Raw genomic sequence first — 24617 nt, 5'->3', positions numbered from 1 at the left:
AGGCAGGTGGACTGCTTGAGGCCAGGAGTTCAAGACCAGCCTGGGCAACATGGTGAAATTCCATCTACTAAAAATAAAAAAATTAGCCAGGAATGGCACCTCATTCCCGTGGTCCCAGCTACTCGGGAGGCTGAAGCATGAGGATCCCCTGAGCCTGGGAGGTGGAGGTTGCAGTGAGCCAAGATGGCACCACTGCACTCCAGCCTGGGCAACAGAGCAAGATTAAGTCTCCGGAAAAAAAGAAAGAAATACACGGTTATGTGTACATTCGTCAAGCCAATCATACCTTAGGGAACAGGTAACCTTGAGGATGCGCGATTTTGCTATCCTTAAGTAGGCAAGGAATACTGACTTATCCATATCTTTGACTAACTTTAATGAATTACAGCAATATGCAGATGATAATGTCAACTTTGAGTTGACAAAACACACATTGATTTGACATTTACATGATTACAGATATGTCACCAGAAGAAGAAAGCTCCAGCCTACTCTCTAGGGGTTACTTGCATTCCAAATTGACAGACCCACCTCATCCACCCATTTAGCACCCCTTTACTTCCAAAAGTACTGAACCCAAAGTTGCCAGCACTCCTTCCTACTTGTTCTAAGAATCCTGGAAGTGTAATCGTTGGCACCTGGATTTTACAACAGCTATAGAAACATCTCACCTCTAGAAACCCTTTCTGATTTGGGTCCATATGGTTCAGGGGGATATAGGTGTCATCCGTCTCCTGGCAAACCACCATTGCATGCCTCTGACTGAAAGTTCCACGACCAACATCTTGGCCACTTAGACGAACATTAAAACCTTAAGCAAGCAAGAAAAAAAAAGTCAGATTCCCATAAATAACCTAATAATAAGGTGTGGTGACTGTAAATTCTTATATACTGGCTTAATCCTGAGAATTTTCCTTAGGATAACAGATAGTTATTAATATATGCTGTCCAATATTCAAAAGTCTATAGTTAAGATGAGATTGCATAAGAATGGAGAGGTATCATGTGCCCTGCAATTTTTAGAGAAAACTATCTTTCCAGTACATCCAGCACTAGCCCTTTGTTTCCCAGGCATAACTGTCCTATGTCTATACTCTGATGAAGGTTGTCAGCATGACTTATACTACAAATAAGTAATATTGTCAGGAAAGAAAAATTAACATGCTTTAGAACCTCTGTGGTCAATGAACACAATGGGAGGTAGTTATAACTCAAATAAACTGCAAAGGTAACAGGTAGCAAACGTGATTAAAAGTACTCTCTACTAGCTAGACAAAAAATTCTTACCTTGGCTGGGCATGGTGGCTCACGCCCGTAATCCTAGCACTTTGGGAGGCCGAGGCAGGTGGATCACGAGGTCAAGAGTTCGAGACCAGCCTGACCAACATAGTGAAACCCCGTCTCTACTAAAAATACAAAAATTAGCTGGGTGTGGTGGTGCGCCCTACTTGGGAGGCTGGGGTAGGAGAATCGCTTGAACCCGGGAGGCGGAGGTTGCAGTGAGCTGAGATCGCACCACTGCATTCCAGCCTGGGCGACAGGGCAAGACTCAAAAAAAAAAAAAAAAAAAAAAACAGAAAAAGAAAATTCTTACCTTGAGCAAGTAAAGAACCCAAGGCAAGAGCTTCCGCGGTGGCCCAGTCTAGCTTGGTTCCGTCCATCACCTTCTCCATTCTGGACTGTAAAATTCAGAGGAAGAAAAAAAAGGAACGTCTAAGAGTCCATTTCCTTTTTCATAGTGAGTACAAAAAATTTAATGCAGGCCGGGCATGGTGGCTCATGCCTGTAATCCCAGCACTTTGGGAGGCCCAGGTGGGTGGATCACTTGAGGTAAGGAGTTCAAGACCAGCCTGGACAACATGGTGAAACTCCATCTCTACTAAAAATACAAAAATTAGCTAGGCCTGGTGGCGTGTCTCTATGATCCCAGCTACTCAGGAAGCTGAGGCAGGGAGTCACTGGAACCTGAGAGGCGGAGGTTGCAGTGAGCTGAGATGGCTCCACTACACTACAGCCTGGGCGACAGAGCAAGACTCGATCTCAAAAAAAAAAAAAAAAAAGCAACGAAATTAAGCATCAAAAACAATGCTGAATAAAAACAGAGTACAAAAGGATACATTAGAGAAGGAGAGCAATTATATACAGTTTTTATTTATTTATTTTTTTCTGAGGCAGTCTCACTCTGTCACCCAGGCTAGAGTGCAGTGGCGCGATCTTGGCTGATTGCAACCTCGGCCTCCCTGGTTCAAGTGATTCTCCTGCCTCAGCCTCCTAAGTAGCTGGGACTATGGGTGCGCACCACCACGCCCAGCTAATTTTTGTACTTTTTAGTGGAGAAGGGGTTTCGCCATGTTGGTCAGACTGGTCTTGAACCCCTGAACTCAAATCATCTGCCCGGCTTGGCCTCCCAAAGTGCTCGGATTACAGGAGTGAGCCACCACACCTGGCCTATATACAATTTTAAAACAGGCAAAACAAACACATGCTTAGGTTAGTGGTTACCTCTGCGGAGGTGGGAGGAGATGGATCAAGGAGGGGTATGTGGGGAACTGTATTTATAACATCCTATTTCCTAAGCTGAGTGATGAGTACATGTTAATAGTTTGTTGTAATAGTCTCTGTACCTATAATAAAAACTTAAAGTTAGTGGGTTGGTTTTTTTTTTTTTAATTTCCTTTTTTTGGAGAAACAGGGTCTTATTCTGTCACCCAGGCTGAAGTACAGTGGTGCAATCTCAGCTCACTGCAGGCTCGACCTTCTGGGCTCAAGCAATCCTCCCACCTCAGCCTCCTGAGGAGCTGAGACTACAGGCATGTGCCACCATGCCAGGCAAATTTTTTAATCTTTACTAGCAATAAGGTCTCACTATGTTGCCCAGGCTGTTCTTGAACTTCTAGGCTCAAGCAATCCTTCCACCTTGGCCTTCCAAAGCACTGGTATTAGATAGGAGCCACCGTGCCTGGCCAAGTTAGTGTTTGAAAATAATTCATGTTGGGCACGGTGGCTCACACCTGTAAACCCAGCACTTTGGGAGGCCAAAGTGGATGGATCAATTGAGGTCAGGAGTTCAAGACCAACCTGGCCAACATGGTGAAAACCCATCTCTACTAAAAATACAAAAATTAGCTGGGCGTGGTGGCACATGCCTGTAATCCCAGCTACTCAGGAGGCTGAGGCAGGAGAATCGTTTGAACCTGGGAGGCGGAGGTTGCAGTGAGCCGAGATCACGCCACTGCACACCAGCCTGGGTGACAGAGTGAGAGTCCCTCCAAAAATAACATAAAATAAAATAATTTAGAGGGCAAAGTTCCTTCATCCAAGCTTAAGAAATAAAAAGACATTTAACTCTTTGCTCTCCTTGTTTTAGCACTTAAAGTCCCACATTCCAGAAAACCCCTAAGTCTCAGGCCCACCAGGGTGGTTTGTCATCCTATAGTGATCCTAAGACAATACGTAAAACATGAGCATGTTTAGGGGGCTACCTTGGGGTATGTGTGTTGACTTTTGTTTCTTTTATTTAAGCCACCTGAAACAAAGTGTTTTCTACTCACTGGTTGGAAAAATAAAAACAGACATTCTTGTATCTCTGTATTTTTTATAGTGTGCATGTATTCCAGGTACATGTAATGTATGAACATGCATAAATAAATAAATACATGGAGGAAAAAGAAAAGAAGAGAAAATCTGAGGTAACTGACTATCAGTACCAAAACAACACTAGGATCAGTTTCTAGAACCTAACGACACACAATAAATATTTGTCAAATGAATCAGACAACTGAAAACACCAGACCAACATCAGCTCCTTTGCTGAGCAGGAAGGAGAAGGAATAACCAGCCATTTGGAGGCTGCCCACCTGAACATGAGTCTTCAGCAGGTGACTGTGCATCTGCAGCTCTCTTGGCACCTCTACAGACTTCATGCCAACAAACCGCAGGAGGTCGAGGGGCACACCTGTACTCCAGGTGGTGATTTGCGCTTCTGGCTGAGCCAGGCCCTGCCAGTGGGCCTGCAGGTTCAGGGCAGGGGGCCTGTAGTGGGCCATGTTATTTAAGTGATCATTCAACTTGGCATAGTAGGAGGATTTTATTTCAGACACCTCCTCCTGCGTCATGAGTCCGCCAGCAATGAGGTGCTCTGCATATGTGTCTGGAATGCTCTTTCGAGCTCTGCCCAAGAAAGAGAAGAAACAAAAATCAGTCTGACCTGTAACAATCTAATAGAGACAAGGAGAGTCGCTGTCAAGGGCGGTGGAGTGTCAGCACTCTAAAAAGGCATTCGACAGGTGCAGTGGCTCACACCTGCAATCTCAGCATTTTGGGAGGCCAAAGTGGGTGGATCACCTGAGGTCAGGAGTTCGGGACCAGCCTGGCCAATGTGGTGAAACCCTGTCTCTACTAAAAATACAAAAAATTAGCTTGGCATGGTGGCGGGCGCCTGTAATCCCAGCTACTCAGGAGGCTGAGGCAGGAGAATTGCTTGAACCTAAGTGGTAGAGGTTGCAGTGAGCCAAGATGGCACCACTGCACTCCAGCCTAGGCAACAAAAGTGAAACTCCGTCTCAAAAAACAAATAAATAAAATTAAAAATAAATAAAAATAAAATAAAAAGGCATTCAGGAAAAATGTTTTGGAACTAGACAGAAGTGATGGTTGCACCACTTTGTGAAGGTAAATAAATGCCACTGAGTTGTTCGCATTAAGACAGCCAATTTTATATTATGTCACGTTCATCTCAATAAGTTTATAAAACAGAAACAAAATAAATAAACAATGTTAAATATAATAAATTAATTTAATAAATGAAGGCACTCATAGTAACAACCTCTTTTCCAGGCAAGTGAGAGAAAACAAATTTATAAGTTTTTGTCTGCATCCAAATAGAAATAATTAACAGAGTTTTTCTATGATTTGGTAAATTCTGACAATTATTTCCAAGACTGACCCACACTGTCTATCCAATCAGCACCCCCCTTTATCTAAAAAGGTATGGAACCCAAAGTTGCTCCAGTCTGAAAGTTGCAATCTTTCAGGTTGCATCTATCATCCTTTAACTACAGTCATCAACACCTGGGTGTTACAATAAATGTCACTCTACATTCATGTCATACTTTCAACTATAAAGTCTCTTCACATATATTATCATATTTAATCCTGATAAAAGAGAGAAGAAAGCAGGATAGATTTTAAAGCTAACGCCCTGGGGCCAGGTGAGGAGGCTCATGCCTGCAATCTCAGAACTTTGGGAGGCCGAGACGGGCAGATGGCAAGACCAGCTTGGGTAACGCTGTGAGACCCCATCTAGTCAGGCGCAGTGGCAAGCGCCTGTAGTCCCAGGTTCTCAGGAGGTGGAGGCGGGAGGATCGCTTGAGCCCAGGAAGTCGAGGCTACAGTGAGCCGTGATCATACCACTGCACTACAGCCTGGGCGACAGAGCAAGACCGTGTCTCAAAAAAACAAATACAATAAAATAGGGCCCTGAGGTTCACTGAGTCATTCAGAGCTAAACAGAACACAATTAGTTCTTCTGAGAGCAGTCCTCTTTCTGGTACCAAGGATCAGAAATGCTCATAAAACGTGTAATCCTCTGCTTTAATTTATATCTATAAGGAAATAAACTTGGAGGAGGGGAATCTATTTTATTTTCTAGTATCTAGAAAAGGAAGTTCCAAAGTAACAAATTCCCCCTCCGTCCCATTAACCATCTGAATCAGCACCATGGGACAGAAATGAAATGCAAGCCATGAGTAATTTAAAATTTTCTGGCAGTCACGTTAGAAAAGATAAAAAGAAACAGGTGAAATTAATTTCTTTTCTTTTTGTTTTTTCTTTGAGACCGAGTCTCGCTCTGTCGCCCAGGCTGGAATGCAGTGGCACAATCTCAGCTCACTGCAACCTCCGCCTCCCCAGTTCAAGTGGTTCTGTTGCCTCAGCCTCCCGAGTAGCTGGGACTACAGGCACGCGCCACAACGCCAGCTAATTTTTCTTTTTCTTTTCTTTTCTTTTCTTTTTTTTTTTTTTTTTTTTTGAGACGGAGTCTCGCTATGCCACCCAGGCTGGAGTGCAGTGGTGCGATCTCGGCTCACTGCAAGCTCCGCCTCCCGGGTTCACGCCATTCTCCTGCCTCAGCCTCCCGAGTAGCTGGGACTACAGGCGCCCGCCGCCACGCCCAGCTAATTTTTTGTATTTTTAGTAGAGACGCGGTTTCACCGTGTTAGTCAGGATGGTCTCGATCTCCTGACCTCGTGATCCGCCCGCCTCGGCCTCCCAAAGTGCTGGGATTACAGGCGTGAGCCACTGCGCCTGGCCAAATTTTTCTATTTTTAGTAGAGACGGGGTTTCACCATGTTGGCCAGGCTGGTCTCAAACTCCTGACCTCAAGTGATCCACCCACTTTGGCCTCCCAAAGTGCTGGGATTACAGGCATAAGCCACCACGCCCAGCATTTCAATAACATATTTTATTTAAGTCAATATACTCATTATATTGTCATTTCCATATCTAATAAATTTTAAAAATATTATTTTGGGTTTATATTTTACATGCTAAGTCTTTGAAATATGGTGTGTGTATTATCCTTACAGCACATTAATCAGGACTAGCCACTTTTCAAGTACTCAATAGCCACTGATGGCTAGTGGCTTCCATCTTGGACAGCATGGTTCTGAACATTCATTAGAATCTTCTGAGTTACCTCTCACCAAGGTGCCCGGCAGGTCTGCAGCTATGGTTTATAGAAATGAATCACTGAGGTTCTATTTCTGGTCCTGCAGGCACTGCAGTAAATAGATTTGGGCGAGGTTTGCTTAATTCCCCCTGCTTCAATCTTCCCATCTGCTGAGCTGCTAAATTGCCCTTTTTCTATTCAATGAGGAACCATGTCAAGTGTAAAGAGTATGGGAGGCCAGGCACGGTGGCTCATGCCTGTAATCCTAGCACTTTGGGAGGCTAAGGCGGGTGGATCACTTGAGACCAGGAGTTCGAGACCAGCCTAGCCAACATGGTGAAACCCCTGTCTGTACTAAAAATACAAAGATTAGCCAGGTGTGGTGATGCATACCTGTAATCCCAGCTACTCAGGAAGCTGAGGCACAAGAATTGCAATTGCTTGAACCCAGGAGGCAGAGGTTGCAGTGAGCCAAGACTGTGCCACCTGCACTCCAGCCCAGAACTGTGTCAGCTTTAGCTTTTAAAGTTTCATGTCCTGCCTGGGCATGGTGGCTCATGCCTGTAATCCCAGCACTTTGGGAGGGCAAGGCAGGCAGATCACCTGAGGTCAGGAGTTTGACATCAGCCTGGCCAACATGGCAAAACTCCGTCTCTACTAAAAAGTATGAAAACTAGCCAGGCACGGTGGCACACGCCTGTAATCCCAGCTACTCGGGAGTTTGAGGCAAGAGGATCACTTGAGGCAGGAGGATCATTTGAACCTGGGAGGTGGAGATTGCAGTGAGCCAAGATCGTGCTACTGCATTCCAGGCTGGGTGACAAAGCAAGACTCCATCTCAAAAAAATAATAATAGTAATTTTAATTTTTAGGGGGCATATCACACAAGGGTTTATAATTGTACCTGATGATTTTGTACATGATGGGGTTGGTGAAGAATGGCTCATCCAGCTCATTGTGGCCCCACTGCCTGTAGCACAACAGATCAATAATCACATCCTTGCGGAACTGGCGTTGGTATTCAAAAGCCAGTCGTGTGGCACGGACCACTTCCTCTGGGCTGTCTCCATTGACATGGATGATGGCACAGCCCACAAGCTTCCCTGAAGGACAGAAGACCAAGCCGAAACAGGACAGTTAACCCAGAATGACACTGGCCCTCTCTAAGCCCTACTTCCTGTTTCAAAAGACAGCCCAATACTCACAGGTAGATATTGGTTTGGTTAACAACCCCAACTTTGGAGACCAGCTGGCAAGTTCCAACTCTGGGACTTATTGTGTGACCTTGGTAAAGCTACAAATCTCAACCTACTTATCTATAAATCGGGAATGGGGCTCCTACCTCTTAGTGATGTTGCAAAGGTTCGATGAGTGAATGCACAAACAATTGTAATGCCTAACAGTGCCTGGTACATAGTAGTTAATATTTATTTTGTTACTGTTATTATCATTACTCTCTTTCTCCCTGAGATAAAAGGGTCGTTAAAGGATGTACCTTAGAAAAAGATAAATTTTCTCCAAAGAAGCTCAAGAATGGATCTTCAGTATCTTCATCAGACTAATCATAAAGGATTCACATAGACAAGCCTAAGAGGCATCCAGTCCAGGCTGTTTGTATAAAAGGAGAATAGTTGCTACCATCAAACAGCCTTGTAATCTGTGAAACTGGAAATGGGTAATAACAGCCCTGTCTTTATCTTAAGATGACCAATTTCAGCCTGGCACAGTGGTTCACGCCTGTAATCTCAGCAGTCTGGAAGGCTGAAGAGGGATCACACAAGACCAGAGGTTCAAGACCAGCCTGGGCAACACAGTGACTCAATCTCTACAAACATTATTTTAAAAATTAGCTGTGGCCAGGTGCAGTGGCTCACGCCTATAATCCCAGCACTTTGGGAGGCTGAGGCAGGTGAATTACCTGAGGTCAGCAGTTTGAGACCAGCCTGACCAACATGGTGAAACCCCGTCTCTACTAAAAACACAAAATTTAGCTGGGTGTGGTCGTGGACACCTGTAGTCCCAGCTACTCAGGAGGCTGAGGCAGGAGAATTGCTTGAACCCGGGAGGCGGAAGTTGTAGTGAACCGAGATGGCGCCATTGCACTCCAGCCTGGGCAACAAGAGCGAAACTCCATCTCAAAAAAAAAAAAAAAAAAAATTAGCTGTGCATGGTGGCATGTGTCTGTAAATCACAGCTACTAAGGAGGCTGAGGAGGGAGGATCTCTTGAGCCAGGGATGTCAAGGCTGCAGTGAGCCATGATTGTACCACTGCACTCCAGTCTGAGTAACAGAGCAAGACTCTCAAAACAACAACAACAAAAAAAAACCTACCAATTTCCACAGGTAAAAAAGAAGCTGACTTTGATTCTTCACATCTTATTTCTTTTTTTTTTCCTTTGAGACGGAGTTTCGCTCTTGTTGCCCACACTGGAGTGCAATGGCCTGATCTTGGCTCACTGCAACCTCCGCCTCCCGGGTTCAAGTGATTCTCCTGTCTCAGCCTCCTGAGTAGCTGGGATTACAGGCATGCACCACCATGCCTGGCTAATTTTGTGTTTTTATTAGAGATGGGGTTTCTCCATGTTGGTCAGGCTGGTCTTGAACTCCCAAGCTCAGATGATCCACCTGCCTCGGCCTCCCAAAATGCTGGGATTACAGACGTGAGCCACTGTGCCCAGCCTTCACATCTTATTTCTAACTATACTATTTCACCAAGTTTAGTGGTTGAACACATCCCTTTTCACTAAGCCCCTGTGCACTCCAAGTTTGAATATCCTAGAGATAACAACTCTGGTGTTGTACTCATTGTTTCGATCTCTGACTTGTACCAGATCACCCATCCAGTTATAAGAAATTTGAGATGGCACACTGTGGCTCCATCCTTGTCTTATTTCTTTGGATTTAAAAATCACACTGATAGGCTGGGCATGGTGGCTCATGCTTATAATCCCAGCACTTTGGGAGGCCTAAGCAGGCAGATCACCAGAGGTCAGGAGTTCGAGACCAGCCTGCCAACACGGTGAAACCCCGTCTCTACTAAAAATACAAAAATTAGACAGGTGTGGCGGTGTACACCTGTAGTCCCAACTACTTGGGAGGCTGAGGCATGAGAATCACTTGAACCCGAAAGGCGGAGGTTGCAGTAAGCCGAGATCATGTACTCCAGCATGCAGTACATGCTGGAAAGGGCAACAGAGCGAGACTCCATCTAAAAAAAAAAAAAAAAAAATTAGCCAGACATGGTGGTGCACGCATGTGGTCCCAGCTAATCAGGAGGCTGAGGCAAGAGAATCACTTGAACTCGGGAGGCAGAAGTTGCAGTGAGCCGAGATCGTGCTGCTGCACTACAGGCTGGGTGACAGAGCAAGACTCCATCTCAAAAAATTAATTAATTAATTAATTAAATGAAAGGAGGGATAACCAGTGAGGCTCATTGTTCTGTGTGCACCAGAGGTTTCCCTAGGAATTCCATGTCGGCTTCAGCAATATCAGTTCCTCCCTGTGTTACGTACCAATATCACTGCAGTATAAAGAAGACCTTCCTCTTTCGGCTGGAGTGGTGTAACCCAGCTGGTTATTAACAATCAAATGCACACTCCCACCAATTCTGAAATGCGGGAGATTGGACAGCGTGAATGTTTCAGGAACAATCCCTTGACCACAGAAAGAAGCATCACCATGGACCTAAATCATGAGGCAAGGGGAGGGGGTGGGGAGAAAAGAAACATAAGGGATTAAGAAATTTAGGTTTTCAGGTTGGAATAACTTTTTTTTTTTTTTTTTTTTTTGAGACAGAGTCTTGCTCTTTCGCCCAGGCTGGAGTGAAATGGCACGATCTCAGCTCACTGCATCCTCTGCCTCCCGGGTTCAAGCGATTCTCCTGCCTCAGCTTCCCTAGTAGCTGGGATTATAGGCATGCACCACCACACCCGGCTAATTTTTTGTATTTTTAGTAGAGGCGGGGTTTCACCATGTTGGTCAGGCTGGTCTCAAACTTCTGACCTCAGGTGATCCACCCTCCTTGGCCTCCCAAAGTGCTGGGATTACAGGCATGAGCCACAGCAACCCGCCTCATTTATCATCATTTTAAAGAAAATGGCCTTTTCACCTTTTATTTCAGAAGTCAATCGTTTTTTGTTTTTTTTTGAGACGGAGTCTCGCTCTGTTGCCCAGGCGGGAGTGCGGTGGCGCAATCTCGGCTCACTGCAAGCTCCGCCTCCCGGGTTCACGCCATTCTCCTGCCTCAGCCTCCCGAGTAGCTGGGACTACAGGCGCCCGCCACCACAATCTTAAGATCAGCTCAATATACTGGGTAAAAATGAAGGATTAAAATAGAGTATTATAAATTATGTGAAAGGTAAACAGAATGTCTGGCTAATGATTTCAAGATTTCTATTTAGAAACACCCTATCAGGCCAGGTGCAGTGGTTCACACCTGTAATATCTACACTTTGGGAGGCCAAGGCAGGAGGGTTGCTTGAAGCTAGGAATTTGAAACCAGCTTGGCCAACCCAGCAAGATCATGTCTCCACAAAATAAAATAAAATAAATCAGCCAGGTATGATGGCACGCACCTGTAGGCCCAGCTACTTGGGAGGCTGAGACAGGAAGATTGCTTGAGCCTAGGCATTTGAGCCTACAGTGAGCTATGATAGCGCCATTGCACTCCCGCCTGGACAAAAGATTGAGAACCCATCTTGAAAGAAAGAGAGAGAAAGAAGAAGGAAGGAAGGAAGGAGGGAAGGAAGGAAGGAAGGAAAAAGGAAGGAAGGAAGGAAAAAAGGAAGGAAGGAAGGAAGGAAAAAAGGAAGGAAGGAAGGAAGGAAGGGAGGGAGGGCCGGCCATATCATAATGAAATCCAATTCTGCCTACTCCCAATTTATTCACTACAAGTTTCTGGCCTGTGAAAAATTAAAATGCATAGGATAACGTGGCATTTACAAACATAGAATATTTGATTGCCTTATATATTTATCTATTTCTGTGGAATTTGAAGACTGATTCTGAAATCCAGGGTTCATGATCTCCTGTAGTTAAAGGTTCATATTTAAATGAATACTCACAGAAGAAACATGACCACAGCCCAAACCTCTAAAAGATACTTGTTGTGTTACCAAAAACTGGGAGACAGGGTAGAAAAAGAACGAACCACACTGATAATTTGTGTTATGTGCCTTAATGCCAAAGACTTTCATTTTCAAATAAACAAGCAAAAAAAAAATAGGCTAGGTATAGTGGCTCATGCCTGTAATCTCAGCACTTTGGGAGGCTGAGGTGGGAGGATCACTTGAGGTCAGGAGTTTGAGACCAGGCTGGCCAACATGGTGAAACCCTGTGTCTACTAAAAATACAAAAATTAGCTGGGCGTGGTGGCACGTGCCTGTAGTCCCAGCTACTCGGGAGGCTGAGGCAGGAGAATCACTTGAACCCAGGAGGCAGAGGTTGCAGTGAGCTGAGATTTCGCCACTGCACTCCAGCCTGAGTGACAGAGCGAGATTCGGTCTCAAAAAAAAAGCCATAAAAAAGAAAAGATAATAAAGTAAACAAGAAACGAAGTAAAACCACACTTAAAGTCTTTTTTTTTTCACGCTTGTCTTGTTATATGTATGGGAACCACAAAGCTTCCAAGAAGGCCATACTTCCAGAGAAATAATGACATCTGTGCTCTCAGAAGGAGCAGGTTTGCCAGCCCAAACCCCAAGTTAATTCATAAGCCATGCAAGGAAAACAGAAGTGGAAGCCCCAGGCTAAAGCCCGTTGCCTGAAGACTAAACCTCATGAATCTCCTGTTAGTTTTTAAAACAATCCCAGAATCTTTTTCCAAAAGGTCATCTCAGTTTCATCATGAATGTCTGCCATGTGCTTTCAGCCCTCCCAACCCACACATTCTTCCCAGTTTTCCCCACCTCTGGCCTCAATTTCAGAAGCTCCAAGTACCTGTAAGCAAATGACCCTGTCCCCCGGCTGGGCTGAGTTGTCTGGAGAGTAATCACCGTCTTGGCGAGACTGTTGCCTGCCGCGAGTTTTGCCCACGGCCACGGGGTTGACAGCCTCCAGGTGCGAGGGATTGGGCAACATTGTCACGTGGAGGGGATGGTGCGCCCCAAAGTCCAGGTCCACAGAGGAGGTCAGGTGAGACAGGACGTCTCCAGTGGCTGAGAAATTCTCTGGAAATTCACTTAAGCCTCGCATTTTACGGAACATCAGCTATTGTGGATACATTCAAAAGGAAAAAAATGGCATTCATCACAATGGAGTCTAGGGAAGAAGTGCTGAGTTGAAATCATACAACAAAAAAGAAAATTTAAAGCCAGGAGTGGTGGCTTATGCCTGTAATTCCAGCACTTTGGGAGGCTGAGACGGGAAGATCACTTGAGGTCAGGAGTTCGGGACCAGCCTGGCCAACATGGTGAAACCCCGTCTCTATTAAAAATACAAAAAATTAGTTGGGTGTGGTGGCAGGTACCTGTAATCCCAGCTAGTAGAGAGGCTGAGGCTTAAGAATCACTTGAACCTGGGAGGCGGAGGTTGCAGTGAGCCGAGATCACGCCACTGCACTCCAGCCTGGGTGACAGAGCGAGATTAGGTCTCAATAAATAAATAAGTAAGAATACATGGAAAACCAATCCAAATACCAACTCTGTCAATTAACTAAACTGTCTAAGCTACCTCCTGGACCAACTGCTCGTATGCTTAGTTGCCTTTCCTCTTTTTTTTTTTTTGCGACAGGATCTGGCTCTGTCTTCCAGGCTGGAGGGCAGTGGCACAGTTTCAGCTCACTGCAGCCTCCATCTCCTGGACTCAAGAGATCTTCCCATCCCAGCCTCCCAAGTAGCTGGAACCATAGGTGCACCACCTAATTTTCATGTTTGTAGAGACCATGCCACCTAATTTTTATTTTTGTAGGGACAGAGTTTTGCGAGGTTACCCATGGTCTTGAACTCCTGGGCTCAAGCACTCCTCTTGCCTTAGCCTCCCAAAGTGCTGGGATTGCAGGTATGAGCCACCTTGCCCAGCCTTAGTTGACTTCCTAAAATGAATGATCACCATGAGTTTTACTTTTTAAAAATTTATTTATATTCAGGCAGCATCTTGCTTTGTTGCCCAGCCTGGAGTGCAGTGGTGAGATCATAGCTCACTGCAGCCTCAGACTCCTGGGCTCAAGTGATCCTCTGGCCTCAGTCTCCTGAGTAGCTGGGAACACGGGTGCGTGCCACCATGCTTGGCTAACTTATTTTATTTTTGGTAGAGACAAAGTCTCACTTTGTTCCACAGGGTGGTCTCAAACTCCTAGATTCAAGCCATCCTCCTGCCTCATCCTCCCAACGGGCTGGGATTGCAGGTGTGAGCCACAGTGCCCGGCCATCACCATCACCATCATTTATCACCAGAATGAAACCAGCAGTTTTATTCTGTTACAATCAATCATATAGTGCTACTGAGAAACACAGCGAGTAACCTTACCTCTGGAGGGAACTGCAGAAGGCCTGTCAATAAATTCAGCCTCCCTCTATGGGGCATCCCAATAATGACATCAGTGATCCCGCTGTAGGCTGACATTTTCAGCAGCTCGTAGAAAAAGCCCATCATGCTTTCAGCCCCTTCGCCTCCATATCGCTTCACTGTCGAGAACTTGGTGGCCAGAAAGTGGTCAAACTCCTGCAGAACATCATGTCAGACGTGAGCTGCCAGGAGACAGCCAGCTTCTCCAGTGGAAGGCAGATAAGTCTGTGTGTGTTGTGAGATGGCCCCACACTCCCCAAGTGGCCACAGCAATGCCACTTTACTACATATCCCGGAGAGAGACATAACACGGACACAGCGGGATGGTTTTCCTAGGATCCCGGACAGTAGGAGGGGCTGAGGAGAATAACCTGAGCGGCAGAATAACTCGCCCCAAGGAAACCCCCTTAGAATGTGTGTTCTTCTGGACTGGAATCCAGGCCTTAGATTTCTACTGCCTCTTCCCAGTACCCCAGTTTTCACACGGGGCTCTATGGTATGAATCAAGGCTGCAAACTATCCAACTACCCAAACTATTAGGAAGGGGCTTCTTGCCATCTTGACATTCCAGAGTCCTGGTCACAGCCCCAGCAGAGGTTCAGTTCCATTCATTTGTACTGAGCCTGTCTTCCACATGTCATCTTTTGATCATCTCAGATTAAGTTCTGAACTTAAGTATCTTTAGTTCTTAAGAAGTAAGACCAGGCCAGGCATGGTGGTTCACGTCTGTAATCCCAGCACTTCGGGAGGCCAAGGCAGGTGGATCACTTGAGGCCAGGAGTTTGAGACTTGGCCAACATGGTGAAACCCCGTCTCTACTGAAAATCTAAAAATTAGCCGGGTGTGGTGGTGTGCACCTGTAATCCCAGCTACTCAGGAGGCTGAGGCAGGAGAATTGCTTGAGTCCAGGAGGCGGAGGTTGCAGTGAGCTGAGATCGTGCCACTGCACTCCAGCCTGGGTGACAGAGCAAGACTGTCTCAAGAACTGCAACTATACATAGCCCTGAATGGTGACAGTATGTCCTGTTACCAAAAGACTTTTTTTTCTCACATATTAAAAGAAATTTTAGGCCAGTCACGGTGGCTGACGCCTTAATCCCAGCACTTTGGGAGGCCGAGGTGGGCAGATCATGAGGTCAGGAGATCGAGACCATCATGGCTAACACATTTTAGGCTGGGCGCGGTGGCTCATGCCTGTAATCCCAGCACTTTGGAAGGTTGATGGGGGTGAATCACGAGGTCAGGAGATCGAGACCATCCTGACTAACACAGTGAAACCCCGTTCTACTAAAAATACAAAAAATTAGCCAGGCATCATGGCATGCGCCTGTAGTCCCAGCTACTTGGGAGGCTGAGGCTTAAGAATCACTTGAACCTGGGAGGCAGAGGTTACAGTGAGCTGAGATCATACCACTGCACTCCAGCCTGGGCGACAGGGAGAATCCATCTCAAAAAAAAAAAAAAAAGAAAACAAAAGAAAAATAAATTTTAAATAAAATTTTTAAAAATTTTGTTTAAAAGGCCAGGTGTGGTGGCTCATGCCTGTAATCCTAGCACTTTGGGAGGCCGAGGCGGGTGGATCATGAAGTCAGGAGATCGAGACCATCTTGGCCAACATGATGAAACCCCGTCTCTACTAAAAATACAAAAATTAGCTGGGTGTGGTGGCACGTGCCTGTAATCCCAGCTACTTGAGCGACAGGGCAAGACTCCGTCTCAAAAAAACAAAAATAAAATAAATAAATAAAACCTTAAGAACTATGTTTTTTTATTTTTTTGGACAGAGTCTTGCTCTGTTGCCCAGACTGGAGTACAGTGGTGCAATCTCAGCTCACTGCAGTGGTGCGATCTCGGCTCGCTGCAACCTCCGCCTCCTGGGTTCAAGCGATTCTCCTGCCTCAGCTTCCCAAGTAGTTGGGACCACAGGTATGCTCCACCACATCAGGCTAATTTTTTGTATTTTGTTTTTTTAGTAGACACGGGGTTTCACCATGTTGGCCTGGCTGGTATCAAACTCCTGACCTCAAGCAATACGCCCACCTAAGCCTCCCAAAGGGCTGGGATGACAGGCGCGAGCCACTGTGCCCAGTCAGAAGTAAGGTCTTAAGTAAGTCTTAAGTAAGGTCTTTTATAGAGTGAGTAGACACATACACGAGAAGTATTTTGAGTCTGAGGAGAGCCAATAGGTCAATATTTTGGCAACCAACATTTTGCTACTTAGAATAAAGTGATATGCTCAGAACAAGGATCTCTGAGGAAAAATAAAATAATAAAATGGTGTGTGTTATATGATCTGTTGTGTTGAAGTAATGAGGGAATTAAGTTCAGAGTTAATGGCTCAATTCCCTCTCTTCAGTAGTTATATATCTTTTTTTTTTGAGACAGAGTCTCGCTCTGTCACCCAGGCTGGAGTGCAGTGGCGTGATCTCAGCTCACTGCAGCCTCCACCTCCCAGGTTCCAAGGATTCCCATGCCTCAGCCTCCTGATTAGCTGGGATTACAGGTGTGCACCATCACCCCTGGCTAATTTTTGTATTTTTAGTAGAGACAGGGTTTCTCTATGTCAGCCAGGCTATATATCTTTATAGGCAGTGAGGCTGACCTATGTCCTTGCTATTAAATGCTCCTTTTTTTTTGAGAAGGTGTTTCGCTCTTGTTACCCAGGCTGGAGTGCAATGGTGCAATCTCGGCTCACTGCAACCTCTGCCTCCTGGGTTCAAGCAATTCTCCTGCCTCAGCCTCATGAGTAGCTAGGATTACAGGCATGCACCAGCATGCCTGGCTAATTTTCGTATTTTTAGTAGAGATGGGGTTTCTCCATGTTGGTCAGGCTGGTCTTGAACTCCTGACCTCAGGTGATCCGCCCGCCTCGGCCTCCCAAAGTGCTGGGATTACAGGCATGAGCCACCGTGCCCGACCTAGATGCTCCTTTTTACCTGAGATTCCAGCATTAGTTTCGACAGATGTTTTCGCTCTTCTGTGGTAAACGTCTCCTTTTGCAGTTCCTCAAACCGCTTGGCAAACCAGTCTTTCTCCTCCTGGCTCTGAAGTTGGGAGGTTTCAATAGAAATCTGCCCACAGTAGATTTGATTGAGATAGACTAACACTTCCTCAAGTGAGGCCTCTTCCTTCCCCATGTTCAATAATCCTGTGAAACACAATCAAAGGGGTCATCTTAAAAAATAATCATGTTCCTAAACATGATGTTGAGATTATTATATACTGTATTTTCTTCTAAATTAACCCTAATGTTTAAAAACTCACTTTCCCCCTTTAATTGAAGGCATTGTTTTGTTATATGCAGTAATGATTTTTACCAGAGATTATTGTTTCCTATGCAAAATAAATTTTCATATTTAAAATAATAATAATAATCATGTGGCATGTTAATTCTGGAACATACCAAAATAATTACTTCAACGCAGAGTGCTTTGTTCTTAATAACTTGGGTCATTATTGGCCGGGTGCCGTGGCTCACGCCTGTAATCCCAACACTTTGGGAGGCAAGGCGGGTAGATCTCCTGAGGTCAGGAGTTCGAGTCCAGCCTGACCAATATGGTAAAACTCCGTCTCTACTAAAATTACAAAAATTAGCCGGGCATGGTAGCGTGCGCCTGTAGTCCCAGCTACTCGAGAGGCTGAGGCAGGACAATTGCTTGAACCTGGGAGGCAGAGGTTGCAGTGAGCCGAGATCACAGCACTGCACTCCAGCCTGGGCGACAGAGCAAGGCTCTGTCCCAAAATAAATAAATAAATAAATAACTTGGGTCATTATTAATGCTTATCTCGATTTTTTTCTAAAGAAAAAACTAAAAATATGGTCAAAGGTCATGAAGTAGTAAAACTAGAAGGGGGAAAGCCCCCACTTCCTTCACAAGGACAGAGCCTACTGCTGCTTTATGCCAAGTTTTGTTTCTACAGTAATTTCTTTTGTATGTGTGTGTGTGATGGAGTTTTTGCTCTTGTTGCCCAGGCTGGAGTGCAGTGGCACGATCTTGGCTCACTGCAACCTCTGCCTCCCAGATTCAAGTGATTCTCCTGCCTCAGCCTCCCGAGTAGCTGGGACTACACGTGCACACCACCACGTCTGGCTAATTTTTTATTTTTAGTATAGATGGGGTTTCACCATCTTGGCCAGGCTGGTCTCGAACTCCTGTCCTCAGGTGATCCTCTTGCCTCGGCCTCTCAAAGTGCTGAGATTACAGGCATAAGCCACCACACCCGGCCCCAACCTTTACTTTATATTGCTTAGCAAGCTTGTCCAACCCACAGCCCACAGGCTGCATGTGGCCCAGGACAGCTTTGAATGTGGCCCAGGGCAGCTTTGAATGTGGCCCAACACAAATGAATAAACTTTCTTAAAACATTGTGAGATTTTCTTTGTGATTTTTTTTTGCAGCTCATTAGCTATGATTAGTGTTAGTGTATTTTATGTATGGCCCAAGACAATTCTAATTCCAATGTGGCCCAGGGAAGCCAAAAGATTGGACACCTCTGGCCTATGGTTTCTTTTTTTTTTTTTTGAGACGGAGTCTCGCTCTGTCGCCCAGGCTGGAGTGCAGTGGCACGATCTTGGCTCACTGCAAGCTCCGCTTCCCGGCTTCACGCCTTGCTATTAGATGCTCCTTTTTTTGCCTCAGCCTCCCGAGTAGCTGGGACTACAGGTGCCTGCTACCACACTCAGCTAATTTTTTTGTTTTTTTTTTAGTAGAGACGGGGTTTCACTGTATTAGCCAGGATGGTCTCGATCTCCTGACCTCGTGATCTGCCCGCCTCGGCCTCCCAAAGTGCTGGGATTACCAGCATGAGCCACCGCACCTGGCCAACTTATGGTTTCTTACAACAAAGTTCATTGTATTTCTTTTTTGTATAAAAAGATTTAAAGTATTGGTCTTCTGAGGAAGTTAAGATGCATCACCACTATATTCCAAATGAGCCATTAATCATGTCGCTTAATGTTTTCCACATTAACGTGTTTGCTTTTATGAGGTGCTGAGAAATCAATTCTTTCTGCAGAGGCTCAAGAAAAGGGCCTTTGGAGGCCCGTCTCAAAAAAAAAAAAAAAGAAAAGAGAGAAAACTACCACCTTGCAAAGCCCAGGTAACCCCCCGAACCCTAAGAGACACTAAAATGATCATTGAGGGTTTAAATGCCATTACTTCTTGGGGTAGTTTATTACACGGCATTAGATGACTGAAACATGACTCACTGATGCACACAATCAGAATTTGATATTTGCAAGATTAACTTCAAAAAGTAACATGAGGTAGGACCCTGAAATCATGACTGATGATGCAGGCCCAACTTTTTCTAAGTTCCCAGGCTGGGAAAGAAAACAGAATGAGGGGGTATCAGCTTTGGAATGGAAGTAGCCCTGGATTTCACCCCACCTCTGCCACTGAGCAGCTATGAGTCATATAAGTCCTCTTTGTTTCTCCATCTACAAAATAAAGAGGACAATAACTACTTTTGGGAGTGATTTTGAGAATAAATTGACATATGCTAAGCATATGGCACTTTAGAGTTCAAGGTTTTTTGTTTGTTTGTTTTTTCAGACAGGGTCTCACTCTGTTGCTCAGGCTGGAGTGCAGTGGCACGATCAAGGCTCACTGCAGCCTTGACCTCCCAGGCTCAAGCAATCCTCCCATCTCTACCTCCAGAGTGCCTGGAACTATAGGCGTGCACCACCATGCCCAGCCATTTTTTTTTTTTTTTTTTTGTAGAGACAGTCTCACTATGTTGCCCAGGTTGGTCTCAAACTCCTGGGCTCAAATGACCCTCCCACCTCGGGCTCCCAAAGTGCTGGGATTATGGGTGTCAGCCATTGTGCCCAGCCAATTAAATGTTTTTGAACCTTGAGAAAACAGGCCTCCTCAGAACTTCTAGAATCCCAAGAATGCTCCTCCCTGACCGTACTTCAACGTGCCCCTCGGGTCTCCTCACACCTGCGGGAGCCTCAGCTCCAGTGGGGATGCCGCTTCTTCAAGAACAGAGGCAGGAGCCTGGCCTGGTGTGCAGCTCCGAGCTCCCGCCTGCTGTGCAGAAGCCATACCTGCCGTGTGGAAGGGTCCCTGCAGTGTCTGCACCAGGGCTTGGATTTCAGGCACATTCTCCAGCAGGGCTTGTCCGGTGAAGAGGGGGTTGATTTTGGCAGCTTTATGACCATGCTCACGATATACTGTCACCAACCTGGCAAGGCCATGATCAACTAAATCAGGGGAAAATTTAAAAATGCAAACAGTTTAGGAGATGACTACAAACCACAAAAATCAGATTTTCAAAGAAGCTCTTACAGCCCTAGATACCTTACTTTTTATTTATTTATTTATTTTAGAGACAGGGTCTTGCTCTATTGCCCAGGCTGGAGTGCAGTAGAACCATCACTATTTTTTTTTTTTTTTTTTTTTTTTTTGAGATGGAGTCTTGCTCTGTCGCCCAGGCTGGAGTGCAGTGGCACAATCTCGGCTCACTCCAAGCTCTGCCTCCCAGGTTCACGCCATTCTCCTGCCTCAGCCTCCCAAGTAGCCTGGCTAATTTTTTTGTATTTTTAGTAGAGACGGGGTTTCACCATGTTAGGCAGGATGGCCTCAATCTCCTGACCTCATGATCTGCCCGCCTCGGCCTCCCAAAGTGCTGGGATTACAGGCATGAGCCACCGCACCCGGCCAAGAACCATCACAGCTCACTGCAACCTGGGCTCAAGTGATCCTCCTGCCTCAGTCTCCCGAGTAGCTGAGACTACAGGCGTGCACCACCACATCTGGCTAATTTTTTTTTTTTTGGTTGAGATGGAGTTTAACCATGTTGCCCAGGTTGGTCTTGAACCCCTGAGCTCAAGCGATTCACTCACCTTGGCCTCTCAAAGAAGGCCAAGAAACACATTTTTACAATTTGTGTTTTTATTTTCAGAACCCAGAGACAATTGTTAGCATATTTTCAAACTTCTTCTTTTTTTTCTTTTCTTTTTTTTTTTTTTTCAGACATTGTCTTGCTATGTCGCCCAGGCTGGAGTGCAGGGGTTCAATCTTGGCTCACTGCAACCTGCGCCTCCCGGGTTCAAGTCATTCTCCTGCCTCAACCTTCCGAGTAACTGGGACTACAGGTTCCCGCCACCACGCCCAGCTAATGTTTAGTATTTTTAGCAGAGATGGGGTTTCACTGTGTTAGCCAGGATGGTCTTGATCTCCTGACCTCGTGATCTGCCTGCCATGCCTCCTGAAGTGCTGGGATTACAGGCGTGAACCAATGTACCTGGCCCACATATTTTAAAACTTATAAGGTCCATTTTATGAACAAGTGTTGCTGTGGAATGATTTCAGAGCCACCCATGCGCTTGGGTTTGTATTCTATGCACTGCCAAAGCACACCTTTTTTTTTTTTTTTTTTTTGAGACGGAGTCTTGCTCTGTTGCCCAGCCTGGAGTGCAGTGGCGTGATCCTGGCTCACTGCAAGCTCCACCTCCTGGGTTCACGCCATTCTCCTTCTTCAGCCTCCTGAGTAGCTGGGACTACAGGCACCTACAGGCGCCCACAGGCACCCGCCACCACGCCCAGCTAATTTTTTCTATTTTTAGTAGACACAGGGTTTCACCATGTTAGCCAGGATGGTCTCGATCTCCTGATGCCATGATCCACCCACCTCGGCCTCCCAAAGTGCTGGGATTACAGGCGTGAGCCACCTCGCCCAGCCAAAGCACACCTCTTTACTTGTAGCAGGTTTAGTGAGGAAAGAACAGAGAGGTATTGAACACACACAGGATGTGTTTGCACTCATACAGCAGTTAGGTGGAGCCATAATAGCTCAAATAAATGAATCAAACCATCCCAGGAAACGAACTGATTTCAGCCTGGGGGTTAGTCCTATAAATTGCTAAGGGTTCTATTTTGAACCTTATTCAAGTTCTCCATCAGTGTCATATCAAGTAGGAAACCTTTATATTTGTGGCTAAAATCCAGACAGACTATGTCTAAAGCACGTCCCTGTGGGCCACTCTCACCTTTTATTTTTTTATTTTTTTTCTTGAGATGGAGTCTCACTCTATCGCCAGGCTGGAGTGCAGTGGTGCAATCTCGGCTCACTGCAATCTCTGCCTCCCGGGTTCAAGTGATTCCCCTGCCTCAGCCTCCCAAGTAGCTGGGACTACAGGTGCATGCCACCATACCCGGCTTATTTTTTGTATTTTAGTAGAGATGGGGTTTCACTATGTTGGCCAGGATGGTCTCGATCTCCTGACCTTGTGATCCACCTGCCTCGGCCTCCCAAAGTGCTGGGATTACAGGCGTGAGCCACCGCGCCCAGCTCCCACTCTCTCCTTTTAAGAACATATTCTTCCCTGGGTTCTACAGCATTGCAGGAACCTGGTTTTCTTTCTAACTCCGGAGCTACTCAACCTCAGTCACTTTTGAGGGACTTCTCTTTGCCCATCTCTAAATACTGGTAGCCAGGCATGGTGGTGCACACCTATAATCCCAACTACCCAAGAGGGTGAGGGAGGAGCTTGAACCCAGGAGTTCGAGGCTGCAGTGAGCTGGAATCTCACCATTGCACTCTAGCCTGGGTGAGAGAGCAAGATCCCATATCTAAAAAATAAAATACATAAAATATTGGTACTCCCCAGCTCTGCCCAAGGCCGCCTTCTCAGTCTATTTTCTCTCTGAGCGATCTCCCCCCAGCTCATGATTAGTGGTATAAGAACAATAGCAAACATACAGGGCAATCTCCATTCCCATTGCAAACCAGCAGCCATATTGAAAACGTCCCCTTAGAGGCCAAGGCCAGTGGGTCACTTGAGGTCAGGAGTTCAAGACCAGTCTGGCCAACATGGTGAAATCCCATCTCTACTAAAAATACAAAAATTAGCCGGGTGTGGTCGCACGTGCCTGTGGAGGCTGAGGCAGGAGAATCGCTGGAACCTGGGAAGTAGACGTTGCAGTGAGCCGAGATGGTGCCACTGCACTCCGGCCTGTGTGACACAGCAAGACTTTGTCTCAAAAAAAGAAAAAAGAAAACATCCCCTTAGAGAAGAACCCATGCCAAGGCCTAGACATCACTGCTTCTATTTCTTTTTCTTTTTTTTGAGATGGAGTCTCACTCTGTCACCCAGGCTGGAGTGCAGTGACACAATCTCAGCTCACTGCAGCCTCCGCCTTTTGGGTGCAAGCAATTGTCCTGCCTCAGTCTCCAAGTAGCTGGGGTTCCAGGCGCGTGCCGCCATGCCCGGCTAATTTTTGTGGGGGTTTTTTTTGGTTTTGTTTTTTTTTTTCTGAGGTGGAGTCTTGCTCTGTTGCCCAGGCTGGAGTGCAGCAGCACGATCATGGCTCATTGCAACCTCTGTTTCCCAAGTTCAGGCAATTCTCCCATCTCAGTCTCCCGAGTAGCTGGGATTACAGGCACGTGCCACCACACCTGGCTAATTTTTGTATTTTTAGTAGAGAAGAGGTTTCACCATGTTGGCCAGGCTGGTCTCCAACTCCTGACCTCAGGTGATCCACCCGCCTCAGCCTCCCAAAGTGCTGAGATTACAGGCATGAGCCACTGTGACTGGCCCACTGCTTCTATTTCTAAGTACTCACTAGCCAGGCTGCTAATGATAGACTAGAATACTGACACAGAAGTTGGCACAAAATAACCCTCCTCGCCACAAAGAACATGAGGCATGTAGCAGTTTGGCACCAGCAGAGAGAGGAAATCCTCTCTCATGTCAGGCACATCCTCCATTCACCCTGGCAACCCATGCTCCCTCAGACTACCATTTCTTCAGGCAGGTTTCTTCTTCCACCAACCCTATCTCCGACCCCTTCCCTCTCTGTCTCCACCTCCTTCCACCGAGACCTCTGGCACTCTGTTTCATGAAAAACAAACCTCTCTGAACGTTCCTCACACTCCTGGGCTTAATCAGAACTTGGCTGTCCCTAGAGAGCATGAGTACAACGTGAAGGTACTCAGTGGCCCTCACCCGCACCCTCCAATCTTGAAGACAAAGGTAGGCCCTCCTCATTCTTCACTGACATCTCCCTATCATTAGTTCTCTCTTTATAAACCCATCCTCTGAGGGACAAGCAATGGCATTAACTCATCTCAAATTGCCGACAGCCATTAAAAAATAATATTGTAGAAGAATGATTGATGAAAAAGTATCCAGACTTAATGAATGGCCGGGCACAGTGGCTCATGCCTGTAATCCCAGCACTTTGGGAGGCCAAGGCGGGCCAAGGTGACCTCATCACCTGAGGTCAGGAGTTTGAGATCAGCCTGGCCCACATGGTGAAACCCTGTCTCTACTAAGAACAAGAAATTAGCCAGGCCTGGTGGCAGACACCTGTAATCCCAGCTACTCAGGAGGATGAAGTAGGAGAATCGCTTGAACCCAGGAGGCAGAGGTTGCAGTGATCCGAGGTTGTGCCATTGCACTCCAGCCTGGGTGACAAGCATGAAACTCCGTCTCAAA

General features: G+C 46.1%; 1 protein-coding gene across 5 annotated transcripts in view; it reads right to left on the bottom strand.

The window, feature by feature from the left end:
- DHTKD1 (dehydrogenase E1 and transketolase domain containing 1) overlaps positions 1–24617 on the bottom strand; it is a 66004-nt gene that overhangs the window by 30551 nt on the left and 10836 nt on the right. For 4 of the 5 annotated variants that reach the window (XM_034929946.3, XM_063607633.1, XM_034929945.3 and 1 more), the window contains exons 2-10: positions 20223–20378; positions 17107–17318; positions 14132–14326; positions 12605–12874; positions 10180–10351; positions 7572–7770; positions 3858–4170; positions 1595–1679; positions 672–811 (exon numbers count right to left, since the gene is read on the bottom strand). In XM_034929946.3, coding sequence (XP_034785837.1) covers positions 672–811; positions 1595–1679; positions 3858–4170; positions 7572–7770; positions 10180–10351; positions 12605–12874; positions 14132–14326; positions 17107–17318; positions 20223–20378 — 1742 coding nt within the window. The remainder of the gene's footprint in view (positions 1–671; positions 812–1594; positions 1680–3857; positions 4171–7571; positions 7771–10179; positions 10352–12604; positions 12875–14131; positions 14327–17106; positions 17319–20222; positions 20379–24617) is intronic. The other variant, XM_034929947.3, reaches the window with a different exon arrangement.

The sequence above is a fragment of the Pan paniscus genome, chromosome 8, assembly GCF_029289425.2.
Source record: "Pan paniscus chromosome 8, NHGRI_mPanPan1-v2.0_pri, whole genome shotgun sequence".
NCBI lineage: Eukaryota > Metazoa > Chordata > Mammalia > Primates > Hominidae > Pan > Pan paniscus.
This window is presented reverse-complemented; position numbering and strand designations above follow the sequence as displayed.